The sequence below is a fragment of the Narcine bancroftii genome, chromosome 9 (genome assembly GCF_036971445.1).
Source record: "Narcine bancroftii isolate sNarBan1 chromosome 9, sNarBan1.hap1, whole genome shotgun sequence".
Taxonomy (NCBI): Eukaryota; Metazoa; Chordata; class Chondrichthyes; order Torpediniformes; family Narcinidae; genus Narcine; species Narcine bancroftii.
Window position 1 is genome coordinate 102,685,092 of NC_091477.1, and position 13,935 is coordinate 102,699,026.

At 38.0% G+C, this 13,935-nt stretch overlaps 1 protein-coding gene across 4 annotated transcripts in view; it reads left to right on the forward strand.

The window, feature by feature from the left end:
* clcn2c (chloride channel 2c) overlaps nt 1–13,935 on the forward strand; it is a 366,518-nt gene that overhangs the window by 285,657 nt on the left and 66,926 nt on the right. For all 4 annotated transcript variants that reach the window (XM_069897081.1, XM_069897082.1, XM_069897083.1 and 1 more), the window contains exons 16-17: nt 8,832–8,965; nt 11,961–12,151. In XM_069897081.1, coding sequence (XP_069753182.1) covers nt 8,832–8,965; nt 11,961–12,151 — 325 coding nt within the window. The remainder of the gene's footprint in view (nt 1–8,831; nt 8,966–11,960; nt 12,152–13,935) is intronic.

Consider the following 13,935-nt stretch of genomic DNA (forward strand, 5'->3'; position numbering starts at 1 on the left):
ATGCTCTCAAGATTTAAATATCCCTGCCCTGGGGAAGATGATGGTATGCCCACCAAGATCTTTAAAAAATTGCCATCGGCCTCCTTCACTCCAGGGAACACAGTCCCAGCTTATCCAATCTCTTCTTATGACTCAAACCCTCAAATCCCAATAACATCCCTGTGAATCTTTTCTGAAACCCCTCTAACCTAATCTCAATGTGGCAACCAGAATTGCACAAAGTTCTTCCAAGTGCAATGAGAAGAACTGAACAATATCTTGTACATCTATTAACGTGAGATTGCAACTCCTGTGCTCTGATTGATGAAGGAAAGCATGTAAAGCTTCTTCAACACCATGCATTGCTAGGGAACTATGTGTTCCCATGTCTCTGTTCAATGACCATTCCCTACAAATGTCCTGCCCTAGTCCCAAAATGCATCACAATGCACTTGTTCAAGTTCAATTCCATCTCTCATTCCTTTCCATATTTATTATCCAATTTATCTAGATCCTGCTGTAGGCTTGTACCACCTTCTTCAAATTCAATTGTGCCACCAATTTTGGTGTGATCCACAGACTTGCACATAATACTACCTACATTCTCATTCAAATCATTAATATATCTCGCCGCACTGACCTCGGTGGCACACCATTGTTAACATTCTCCTAATCTGAAAATCAGCTTCCACTACCACCCTCTGTCTCCTGCCACCGAGCCGACTTTGAATCTATTGGATTATATGTGATCCAACCTTCCAGACCAGCCTCCCATGTAGAACCTTGTAAAAGGCTTTGCTAAAGTCCACGTGGACACTATCTACTGCTCACCTCATCGCTCCTCTTGGTCTTCTCTTCAGAAAAATGTCATCAAATTTGTGAGACACGCTTCTCTACCCACAAAGCTATGCTGACTACCCCTGATCAGTATCTCCTTGCCTTTCCAAATATAAATAGATCTTGTCCCTCAGAACTGTCCGTCCTCTGGGAGATTCATTATTATCTTGAATATTTAATATCTTGATATCAATCTGACTATTTTTGTTGCCTGGTTTAACTCAATGATGGATAAATGTAGCAGAGGGCAAGTCAGGACGTGGATGACCTCAAGTTTACAGAAGATGTGACAAGGGAGAGTCCTCAGAAAAACTCATAATAGTCAAGTCTAGAATTAACATGGTCATGGATGAGACTTTCAGCAGAAGATGAGATGAGGTGGTGATGATTTCAGGTGACGTTACTGAGGTGGGAGTGGGTTAGTATGTAGTCTGGAGTTTATCTTAAAAATTGTACCAAGTTTCAAAATAGTTTGTTTTAATTTCATTTGGGAAGAAGGATGGAGACTTTGGATAGAGTTTGTTGACAAAGACTTCCGTCTTCATATTACAGTAAAATCCCTGGTATCTGGCATCTACAGGGATTGGTAGATGCTGGATGTGAATTTTCAAGTTGCTTGAGATTGTGTGTTGTGTGATTGGTGAACTAATAGCAAAGTGCACCAATTTTAAACATCCTTATATTTTACTGATTTTCTGCAATTTTTTGATGGTTGCTCGAGGCTGCTGGTTTTTAAAATCCCAGATAACAGGAGTTTTACTCTATTTAACTCACATTTGATATCAAGATACATGCCACAGTTTAAGAGAAGGAATGGTCTGGAAATTAGTGTTTAGTCAATCACTCTGGTTTTGCTCTTGTTGCTAAGAAGCTCTGTGTAAAATGAGGCCATAGAAAACCACCATAAGTAATGGTTTAGGCACAAAGGAAGAGATTCAGATTCACTGGAGATTCAGTGATTATAATTTTGGATAGCAAGAATGGAAACAGATGGATGTTATCCACCCATTTGGGCATTGGTAGAGAGCATTCAAGAAGGGTGATGTGGTCAGATATGTAGTTCAAAACTGAGGAGGTTGAGAAGGATGAAAAGCAATTTTATTGCAAATATCTAAGACCCACAGTAACTTTGATAAGATCCATTTTGGTACTGTTACAGGAATGGAATCATAATTTGTTGGTTGCAAGGAAAGGATTTGCAAAAGAATGGTATGAATTTGGAATGCCCAACATATTCAGGCCTTTGGGGAGGGAGTATGTTAGTGGTTTGTCGAGGACAGAGGGATCAGGAATACCTTTTCGAGGGGAGGGCTGAAAACAACAGAATTAAAGGGGAGGGTGAGTAACAATATCAAGAAACCGTTGGTGATCAAGAGTATCACAGAATGTAAAAGAGGGAGCAGTTGAGGTGTCCTGGGCAAAGTAGGCTCAGAGTGGGCATTGAAGATGGGAGACAAATTAAGAGGCATGTTTAAGGCCAAGCCTGGGGAGTACCTAAGAATCTAGCTCAGTGCATTAGCGAAAGGAAGGAAAAAAGGACATTCCCAATCTTTGAAACAAAAAAAAAACAATCAATAACCACCTTACACAAATATTGTAGCTCAAAGAAACCTGACCAATGGCACCTTCATTTCCTCAAACATTAAGCAGCGATCTGAGGATAAATTGATTGTGTTAACAATGCATGGAGATGCTGATGTTAGCAGCACTGAAATTTGGGAATCAAATCTGAAGCATCGTCAGCATTTACTCTACACAGAGGACAAATCACTTTCATAAGGGCACCAGATCAGGATCATGCCTTTGACAGAGTCTGTAGCATTTGACTGCCTGGCATAAAAAGTGAGAGTCTTCAACCAATCAAACTGAAGGATTACAGTACAATGAATAGGATAAATGGGAATGAAAATATCAGCTACATCTTCTTTTGTGGAAATGTGATTTCACTTCATTAAAATTACATTTTCAGGGTGGTGAGATTGTTCGGCATCAGTTGTCATTTATTCTCTCTTTAAAAGCAAATGTATGCACATTGCTGCAGTTATTCAACAATAAGTCTGTACTAAAGAGTTCACCTCTATATGCTTTAGAGGAGCAGAATATCTTAGATATGCGTGCATTTATCTATGCAAGGGTGAACTCCAATGGATTACTCTGTTAAAATTGTGGGTACTTTTAGATCCATCGTAATAGAAATCCTGGTGCAATAATATGCCATCCTAATATTACATTTCAAACAAAAGATTCTTGAAATCCCATGGTTAGAAATTCTGCACATCTATTTATTTGTACAAACAAGTATCTGTACAAAATATATATTTAAAAATAATTCCACTTGTGTTGTTTCTTTATGCATGTTTAAAAATTAATAACGTCTTGCATAAATGCACTTTCAAATTTTCCTGCTGTGTGGTTCAGTATTCTGATGAAAACAAATTTAAGACACTGCAGCAAAATTTAAAGCTTTAAAAACATGTTTTTAGGAGATTGCGTGCACAGGCCAGCGTTGCTCAGCAGATTAGATCACTCATTCAATGTGCACATCATGATTCCCTTCATCCTGCTCTTTCATTTGTCATTCTGTACACAGACAAAAAGTCGATAAGGTTTTTTAAAAAAAATGCCTCATTACACAAGGATTTTTTGAATTAAATACACTTCTCACCACTTTGTTGTTTTCTTAAAAATTCATGGTTCAACCATTTCCCGATCAGTTTTTGTCTTTAATTATTCCGACTCGAGTCTTTTTGCAGAATATCTTTCATTTTCTTTAGCTTTCATGACCTTCTTGCCTGTAAAATGTGGAACACTGCCCTTTAATTCTTTCTTCAGTTTTACAGTTCTACGTCCTTTCAAATCTCTACTAAATATATTTACCTGCATTTTGGGATTTTTCTCCACAAAGTTAAATATTGGGATTTTTACTGCATCCTTTATCTGGTATTGAGGAGAGACAAGAAGAACTTGTATTTATTGTTTTAAAAATTGATACAATATTTGACAGGTATTATAGTCAGCATGGATAGTTATACCGGACTCTAAATCCTGAATGATTTTGGTGAAGATGTGAATATGATTTTAGCTGATTAATTTTTTTTGTCAAAATTTGATATTTGGCAAGCTCATGATTCCAATAATTTTTGCCCTTTTTTCCCCCACTTGTACTTAATAAGGAACCAGTGATCTTCAAGAATGAAGGTACTTGACAAGTACTCTGTATTTTTGGATGTGAAATTTCAATGTTAATAAAAATATTGAAAAAGACATAGGATGCTTTGAATATTCGAGTCATGATCCCTACTCTAGGTTTAGGATGCTGATACAAAAGTGGACACTAAATGGATAGTGTAATGACAGGGCATGTTTGTCTATGCCTTCAGAAGTTTAGCCACTAGATTTTTTTCTTTTTCAAATTTTTTAAAAATTGGTTTTTATAATAAATATAGTACAATGAAGGAAAGGCGATGAAACTGAAAAATACAATATCATGTGTGTGTGTATAGATAAAACTTCAAACAGTATAAACTCTGTCACCCAGTGTGTACTGGATGAAGACAGAAAAGGCATCAAAAATAATTAATATATAAAAAAAATCCACCTAACCTACTCTATTTAAAATAAAACTAAACAAAAAAAAACACATCTGAGCAGCTTATCCTGATGGTAGCATATGGTATATTTTGTAGCTTTTGGAAGAGTGAGTACGTCTAATCACGTTAAACACATTTACATCAAATGAAAATAAGACATAAAAGGTCACATGCACCTTCAAATTTCACCGATAAATCAAATTACATGATATCAATTTTTTCTAAACTTAAAAAGGACATAATTTGAGAGAACCATTGAAACACTGTTGGAGGTCCAGAGTCTTTCCATTTGAATAAGATAGATCTTCTAGCCAACAATGTAGAGAAGGCCACAACCCATTGCTCAGGTACAGAAAAACTCCCTATATCTGGTTCAATATCCCCAAAAACACCAGTTATGGGATTGGGACATAGCTCCATCTGAAATTCAGTTGAAAAGATATTAAAAATTTTATTCCAATAGATTTCTAAGGATGGACAAGACCAAAACATATGTGTTAATTAGCAATATCAGTTTTCACCTGTCACAAGTAGGGTTAATAACATACAAGCCATCTTATCTTTGGACATGTGAACATGATGAACCACTTTGAATTGGATTCATGAATGTCGGGCACATATTGAAGATGTATTCACCAGTTTAAGAATATTGTCTCATAGATCCTCCAATAAGGATCTTGCAAGTTCCAATTCCCAAGCTTTTTAAATCTTAGCATGAAGTTTTGGATGTAAAATCTATCATATAATTCCAATTAATCCTTTCTGAGAAGGATTCAATTAAAAATATTATCAAGTAAATCTGGTGGAGAGTAGTTCTGAATGGGACATTTGGAGTGATCTTATGAAGAGGTTATTAAAACAAAATTATATAAATTCCAGCATCAGTGGAATCTCCTCTACTCTGTCTGCTATTCTCATGGAGTCATTTTTGACTTGCTTTGGGTTCTGATGAGAATGGTGAGCCCGAAGTGGTCTCTGCAGATACTGCCAGAGGGAGCACTTGGACAAATATATGGTTTAGACCAGTGGTTCTCAACCATTCTGTTTCATTCACACACCACCTTAAGTAATCCCATACTAACCACAGAGCACCTCTGGCATCCTTTGGTTTACTTTAGACAAATAAGCACTGTTGCACTTGTGAAAACAATACAGCATTTAACTGATTATTTTTGAAGGGCCATTTTAAAAAGTACAACTCCATAACGTAGATACTGAAATAATTTAAACAAAATATTGCTAATTGGCGTTTTGCTCATCCTTATGAGGAAGTTATCTTATTGGTAGAGCAATTCCCAAGTCAAAGCACTGAAGGAAATAGAGCAACTGTCAATGTATTTTATTAGCATTCAAGCCCATAATGTTCATCACAAGGTATTTTCAATATTCAATTGTTATTCCCACGTATAGACATCAGATCAGCATTTTGCTTTATTATTTCAGCTGCTTATTCACTTTGATATGCTTGTATGCAACATTAAGCAAATTTGTCTCTGACGAATTATTATTGTCTTCTGTACCAAGGAACTCGTACTGTTGCTGAGCAACCAATGAGCATCAGCCAGTTAGCTATTTTTATAGGTAGAAATAATTTAATTTGGTTAGTTATTCAGAATGTGGCTCAAATCTCATTATCTTTAATATGTATGGAGGCTCAGATGGCAGCTAATTTCTTCGAGTTTGATGCAAAAAATTGCTTGTTGTTTGACATCATTAAAGAAGTTAGTTTGGTTTGGAGACACTCTTGTATTTGGATAACAATCCTGATGTCTCGACTGGGTTGCCAGTGATCATATGGGAGGAATGCAACATCTATTTTAAACACTGACGGATGTCTTGCACCAAATCACATCATTAAAGAAGATAGTTTGGTTTAGAGACACTCTTGTATTGGGATAACAATCCTGTTGTCTCGACTGGGTTGCCAGTGATCAGATGGGAGGAATGCAACATCTATTTTAAACACTCACGGATGTCTTGCACCAAATCACATCATTAAAGAAGTTAGTTTGGTTTAGAGACACTCTTGTATTGGGATAACAATCCTGTTGTCTCGACTGGGTTGCCAGTGATCATATGGGAGGAATGCAACATCTATTTTAAACACTCACGGATGTCTTGCACCAAATCACATCATTAAAGAAGATAGTTTGGTTTAGAGACACTCTTGTATTGGGATAACAATCCTGTTGTCTCGACTGGGTTGCCAGTGATCAGATGGGAGGAATGCAACATCTATTTTAAACACTCACGGATGTCTTGCACCAAATCACATCATTAAAGAAGTTAGTTTGGTTTAGAGACACTCTTGTATTGGGATAACAATCCTGTTGTCTCGACTGGGTTGCCAGTGATCATATGGGAGGAATGCAACATCTATTTTAAACACTGACGGATGTCTTGCACCAAATCACATCATTAAAGAAGATAGTTTGGTTTAGAGACACTCTTGTATTGGGATAACAATCCTGTTGTCTCGACTGGGTTGCCAGTGATCAGATGGGAGGAATGCAACATCTATTTTAAACACTCACGGATGTCTTGCACCAAATCACATCATTAAAGAAGTTAGTTTGGTTTAGAGACACTCTTGTATTGGGATAACAATCCTGTTGTCTCGACTGGGTTGCCAGTGATCATATGGGAGGAATGCAACATCTATTTTAAACACTCACGGATGTCTTGCACCAAATCACATCATTAAAGAAGATAGTTTGGTTTAGAGACACTCTTGTATTGGGATAACAATCCTGTTGTCTCGACTGGGTTGCCAGTGATCATATGGGAGGAATGCAACATCTATTTTAAACACTCACGGATGTCTTGCACCAAATCACATCATTAAAGAAGTTAGTTTGGTTTAGAGACACTCTTGTATTGGGATAACAATCCTGTTGTCTCGACTGGGTTGCCAGTGATCATATGGGAGGAATGCAACATCTATTTTAAACACTCACGGATGTCTTGCACCAAATCACATCATTAAAGAAGATAGTTTGGTTTAGAGACACTCTTGTATTGGGATAACAATCCTGTTGTCTCGACTGGGTTGCCAGTGATCATATGGGAGGAATGCAACATCTATTTTAAACACTCACGGATGTCTTGCACCAAATCACATCATTAAAGAAGATAATTTGGTTTAGAGACACTCTTGTATTGGGATAACAATCCTGTTGTCTCGACTGGGTTGCCAGTGATCAGATGGGAGGAATGCAACATCTATTTTAAACACTCACGGATGTCTTGCACCAAATCACATCATTAAAGAAGATAGTTTGGTTTAGAGACACTCTTGTATTGGGATAACAATCCTGTTGTCTCGACTGGGTTGCCAGTGATCATATGGGAGGAATGCAACATCTATTTTAAACACTCACGGATGTCTTGCACCAAATCACATCATTAAAGAAGATAATTTGGTTTAGAGACACTCTTGTATTGGGATAACAATCCTGTTGTCTCGACTGGGTTGCCAGTGATCAGATGGGAGGAATGCAACATCTATTTTAAACACTCACGGATGTCTTGCACCAAATCACATCATTAAAGAAGATAGTTTGGTTTAGAGACACTCTTGTATTGGGATAACAATCCTGTTGTCTCGACTGGGTTGCCAGTGATCAGATGGGAGGAATGCAACATCTATTTTAAACACTCACGGATGTCTTGCACCAAATCACATCATTAAAGAAGTTAGTTTGGTTTAGAGACACTCTTGTATTGGGATAACAATCCTGTTGTCTCGACTGGGTTGCCAGTGATCAGATGGGAGGAATGCAACATCTATTTTAAACACTCACGGATGTCTTGCGCCAAATCAGCAGAGACCAGTACCTGTGCAGGCTCCAATCTACTAATTGAATTTGCAGTTCACCCATTGTACAACATAAATTATTTTCCAATGCAGAAAAATGTACAAATAGAAGTCAACCATCAACTTAGTTCAACCATTGAATTACCCTTTGCTACATTGTTCTAGCAAAACTGTGAATGTCAGTCTTGAAATTCGATTACACACAATTTCCCATTGTGACATAGTTATGAAATTGCATTTATGGATTTCATTTTCAGAATTGTCTAACCTTGATTTCAAGTTGTTAAAATAATTGCAAGGAATATATTGCCTTACCTTTTGTGTGCTACTATTTTTTATTTTTTAATATATTATTGTAAAATGGTTCATAATATGAATGTTTGCACTGTGACGCTGCGGCAAAACACCGAATTTCATGACTTGTTCATGACCATAAATTCTGATTCTGAAACAATTGTGGTTTTAAAAAAAAAAGCCTTGTATAATAAGGTTACAAGGTAAAATTCAGGGTCTTGATTTTGTTGTCGCCATTATTTAACACACTTACGTTCTTTTGACCTCAAACAGTGAGAGCATTTTTTAACCAATCATTTCATGTTTTTTTTCAGGAAATATAATATCCGTGTGGAAGACATCATGGTAAGAGATATCCGATTCGTCATTGTAAATTGCAAGTACAGGGACCTCCAAGATCTCCTTCACACTACCAAACTTAAACACCTTCCTCTTGTTGAGTCAGCAGGTAAGGAAATGAACAGCAATGAATAATTTGTGTTATTGAGTTTAGATTTGGAAAGGTCTCTGTATGCTAAAGGAGCTGAACTTTGTTTAAATCATGGCAGACTAAGCTAATTTCGCACCTGTCAGACTTGCTTTGCTTTGATGTTCCTTCAAAAGGTACAATTCATTATCCACACATGTCAATTTGGAAATCACTTTAGTCCTGAAAAGGTCCCAAAAAAAATTGAACGTGAATTTTTTTAAATTTTGGAGTCAGAGCAGTGGCCAAACGGAAGTACTTTGATAAATTATGAAAGGAATGTGTTCCCTCTGTAAACATCAATTTCTGAAGTATTTTGTACAACAAATCTATGATGTGACCTCTTATTCTTGTTATTTTGGCATCATTGACAAGGTTAGCATTTAGTGTTGATCCCTAATTGCAAAAAAGATGGTGAGATTTTAACCAAAATAAACACTTAAGTGGAAACTCTTCCACAATTAGGTTATTGTATTTTGATATGGTGGTTCGATACACCTGACTCAGCTACTTCAGAAGGCAATTAATAGTCAACCATTTGCTCCTTGACTAGATTTAAGTTCAGGCAAGGACAAGTCAGGATAGCAGATTTTCAATAACCCAATAATTTCATCACTGATTTATTTTAAATTCCAAACGATTTAATTAACTGCTCTCCCTTCCCCTTTCTTCCATCCTGCCCCAACCTTTTTGATTTGGTACCTGCCTGGTTTTTGCTCATTCCTTGACAAAGGGCTCAGGCCCAAAATGTTAGTTAGATAAGAAAGCCTCTACTTCCTCAGGAGTTTGCGGAGGAGCTCGTGGAGTTGTTCAAGTGAACCGGTACGGACTTGAAGGGCCGACGTGGCCTGTTTCCGTGTTATAAACGGTTATATGGTTATATCTTTACCTCCGACGTAAACTGTGAGATTTGCTGAGTTCTTTGAGCGTTTTTCTTGTTACTACAATCACAGCATCTGGAGACATTTACTCCTCTCGGAGCTTTTCAGAATCACCTCGACATTTCTCAATGTTTTTCATTCCATTCCCATTTTCTCCCTTCATGCACCTTCCTGTTAATTTGTTAGTTTTTGCTACCATCGCTGTACCTATGCATTTTGTATTTAAACTGTCCTCTTTTCCTACATCAGTCCTTGGTTTAGCTTTCCAATGATCCATCATATAGACCAAAAGTAATTATACAGTAAAAGCCCTGGTATCTGGAAACTCAAGTAACCGGCAAAAAAAACCAAGGAAAATTATTAAAATTAATACAATATCAATAAAATAATAGGTAAAAATGGGGGCAAATATTCAGTCAGAGGGTGCTTGGACATGCTTTCTTGTAGAGCTGTTTGAATTGTGTGAAACAGCAATATTATCACCCAGGATGAAGAGCTGGTTGATGGCGCTCTCTGTTGGGGTGACTCTTTTAGAGCGTCTCCTTATCCCTGCTTAGTAACATTTGCCCCAGAAAGAGGGTTTATCTGTAAACTTGGGTGAGGGAGTTTAATTATCATAATATTATTCTCTGTAGAGGGGGAAGGAACACAGCGACGGTTCAATGGTTTCATAGAATGTGACTGAATATAAAGTAAAATGCTTTAAGGCAATGATTCTCAATCTTTTTCTTTCCAGTCACATACCACTTTAAGTAATCCCTATGACATCAGTGCTCTGTGATTAGTAAGGGATTGGTTAAGGTGGTATGCGGGTGGGAAGGGAAGGTTGAGAATCTCTGCTCTAGACCCAATTGTTACGGAAATATTTTGCTTGAGAAAAATTGTCATTGGCCCATTTCCTTTGGAGTTATGAAACCATGCACATAATGAGTCAATTAGGTAGGATTAAAACCGTGGTTTTCAACCTTTTTCTTTCCACCCACATACCACCTTAAACAATTCCTTACTAATCACAGAGCACCTGTGGCATGGGGAATAGTATTTTTGTCTTTTAAACTGTTCACTTTTAATGCAGGTGTATTAGTTAGGTATTGTAAGAGTTAGTCTCAAGCAAGCGGAAAATACACTTACCCGGTATCTATCAATCCCCATAGGTTCTGGATACCAAGGGTTTTACTGTATATAAATCTGGATAGTTGTCTTGGATCGAGTAGTCTTGGATAGATGGTTTAAAAGCTGATCAGTAGCCATTTGTAAATTAAATTCAAATCACTTTAATGCTACAACTGAAGTAGATATCCAAAGTGATTGACAATTGTGTTTTATGTACTTGGTTAACCTTAAATATATATAAAGTCTGGCTTAAGAACAGTATGTTTGAACACTGGTGGCAAAGTGAGAACTCATGGTTGTTCCTCTTTTATGAAATGTGCAAGATAGTAGGTCATATTTATGGTCATTTGTTTTTGTGACTGTAATTTAAAATGTTTCTAACCACTGCAGGTTATCAATTTATACTTTCTTAAATACTACATTGAATTATAAAACCAGCAAGCATGCTGCTTCCAACTCTAGGAATTTATTTTTCTTGCCACTAACAGATTCGATATCCAGTCTCTGAAAGCTGTACATGCAGTGAAGGAGTGTCCCTAACTTTTCAGTCTCCCACAATGGTTTGTGTAAACTAATTATAACAAGGTATATTGTTTGTCCAGCCAGTAAGTCATCTTAAAATTGCACAATGTAACCATTGGTAAGTATTACTCGGCCTGAAATTCATTCTGTTTTTCCCTTCCAAATCTTGCACATTTGACAATGCAGGGAAGCCAAACAGATTCTGTGAAAACCGTTCCTCTTTATGTAAAGGTCTCATAACGCATTGGCTTATTGAAATGCCCTCTGATTTCTGGGATATTTATCTCTCTGTCCATCTGCTGTGTTGTGCAGAGGGGGAAAACAGGTGTATGCATTTGGATGTAGCTAATCATTCAAGCTCAGGGAGACCTGTGATGAATGGAAGGGCAGGCATCAACAGATCTGGTTTGCATTGTGTTCTTGTTTTTAAATATTTGACTTGGGCCGGTTTTGTCCTTAAGAGTCCATGATTCTACTGGGCTCCATCGAAAGGAATCAGCTGCAAGCCCTTATTGATAATCAGCTGAATCGACAGAGGAGGATGGACTACCTCAGAAAGAGAGCTCAGGCCAAGGAGAAGGTGGATTCTGACACCCTCAGGCTTAATGATGAAGGAAGCAAAGATACTTCTGATTCTGGAGTCAGATTTGAGGTAAGGATTTGGATCTTTTGTAGTGAATCATACAAATAGCATGAATTTCTAAATTTCGAACTATTTCAATTTTGCTGTTTAACTTGAATCATTAAAATCTTATTGAAATGGATAGTCAGTGATCATCCCATGGTAAACTGGCTTCAATGGCACTGAGACTATGGTTCAGTTTACAAAGACTGCTTCATTGCCATTTTTATACCCAGGCAGCAGGTTATTCATCTTTTCCAGTTATATTTTTTTCTCCTTTGCAAGATATAGGCATTGTTGGCAAGACAGGCTTACGTTGGCTGTGATAACCCTTGCATTCCCTCTGATGAAGGCATATTCTTGGCACTATTTAATGAGGAGTTTCAGAATTTATACCCACCGATGATGTGTGGCTTGGAAGGCAGTTTGCAGGTGTGGCATTCAACATGCCTGAAATCCTTGGCCATTTTGGAAAAGAAGGTTCTGTCGGACAGGCTTGAGTTACTGCAGTGTATTCTGTAGGTTGCATAGATTGGTGAATGGAAGAAATATTTGTTATGGAAGGGTTGTTAATCGGGTAACAAATATTATTGTTCATTTATTGTGGCTCAATATTTTAATTATCAGCAAAAAAAAATTTCTCAAGAATGACCAGAAATGAATGTTGAGTCATATTCCAGAGTATTTTAACTGGAGTTGATGCATCTGGAAGTTACTTTGGAGGCACAATTGATCTCTACTCTAACCACAGAAATCTTCTTTGGCTTGGCTTCGCGGACGAAGATTTATGGAGGGGTAATGTCCACGTCTGCTGCAAGCTCGTTGGTGACTGACAAGTCCGATGCGGGACAGGCAGGCACGGTTGCAGCGGTTGCAAGGGAAAATTGGTTGCGTTCTTACCCATGCCCCTTCCCTTATACCCTCCATCTCAGTACAACTTTCCCTTAAACTTGTCAATTCCTCAGTCTCCTGCTTGCTTATTCCTTTCTACGCTACTCCGCCCCTTCCATGCAACCTCCACAATCTCTCCCTCAGCAGCTCCTTTCCCACCCCATAGTCTGTTGCCCCTCATGTTTGTCTCCTTGCCAATGACCAGTCTCTCTTCAACCTGACCCATACAGCTGCATTTACTGTTGACCTGCAGCATAGTGTGAATGTCTCTCAAACTCTCCCAAAGTCCTTGGAAAAGACATCAGTTATTCATTAGCAGACCCCTGGGGTTCAGTGCTGTGGGCAGATTTATAGGTTCCGGCACAAGTTACCCTGTCCGACAGGTAGGTAGGGATCAAAAGGCAAGAGATGCAATCAGCCTGCCCAGAACCTGCCATATCCAGGGCAGTCTGAGAATCTTGAACTCAGTCACAGAAGTGGCTTGGAAATATAATCCCGGACCCCTACCAAAGAGAAGTGGAAGTTCTGGTCATCCATTTTGTGCGTCACACAAGGCTGAGTAATAGGTACACACAATTCTCACTTGAAACAAAATGAGTTTCAACACAGGTTGACTCAGCGGTGTCGCGTTGAAGAAGTGCTTTAGTATTTGAGATGCAGATTTCTGGAGGTGTTAACTGTCAGTCTAACCCGAATGCTAGCCTGATTGCCATGCTTCAGCCTTCTCACACAGTGCTTCTGATGGGCTTCGACGAGTCTCCTGCAATCCACACAATTTTCCAATGGTTTGGAGTGAGATTGAAGACGCTTTGTCATCATTACTTGATCAGTTGGGTGTTTTTTTTTCCTGCTGTATCAGCAGAGATTGCAATTCAGCTCCCTGCTTTGAAAATGCAAAGGACCAGATAGGAGTGAAGCTTTTG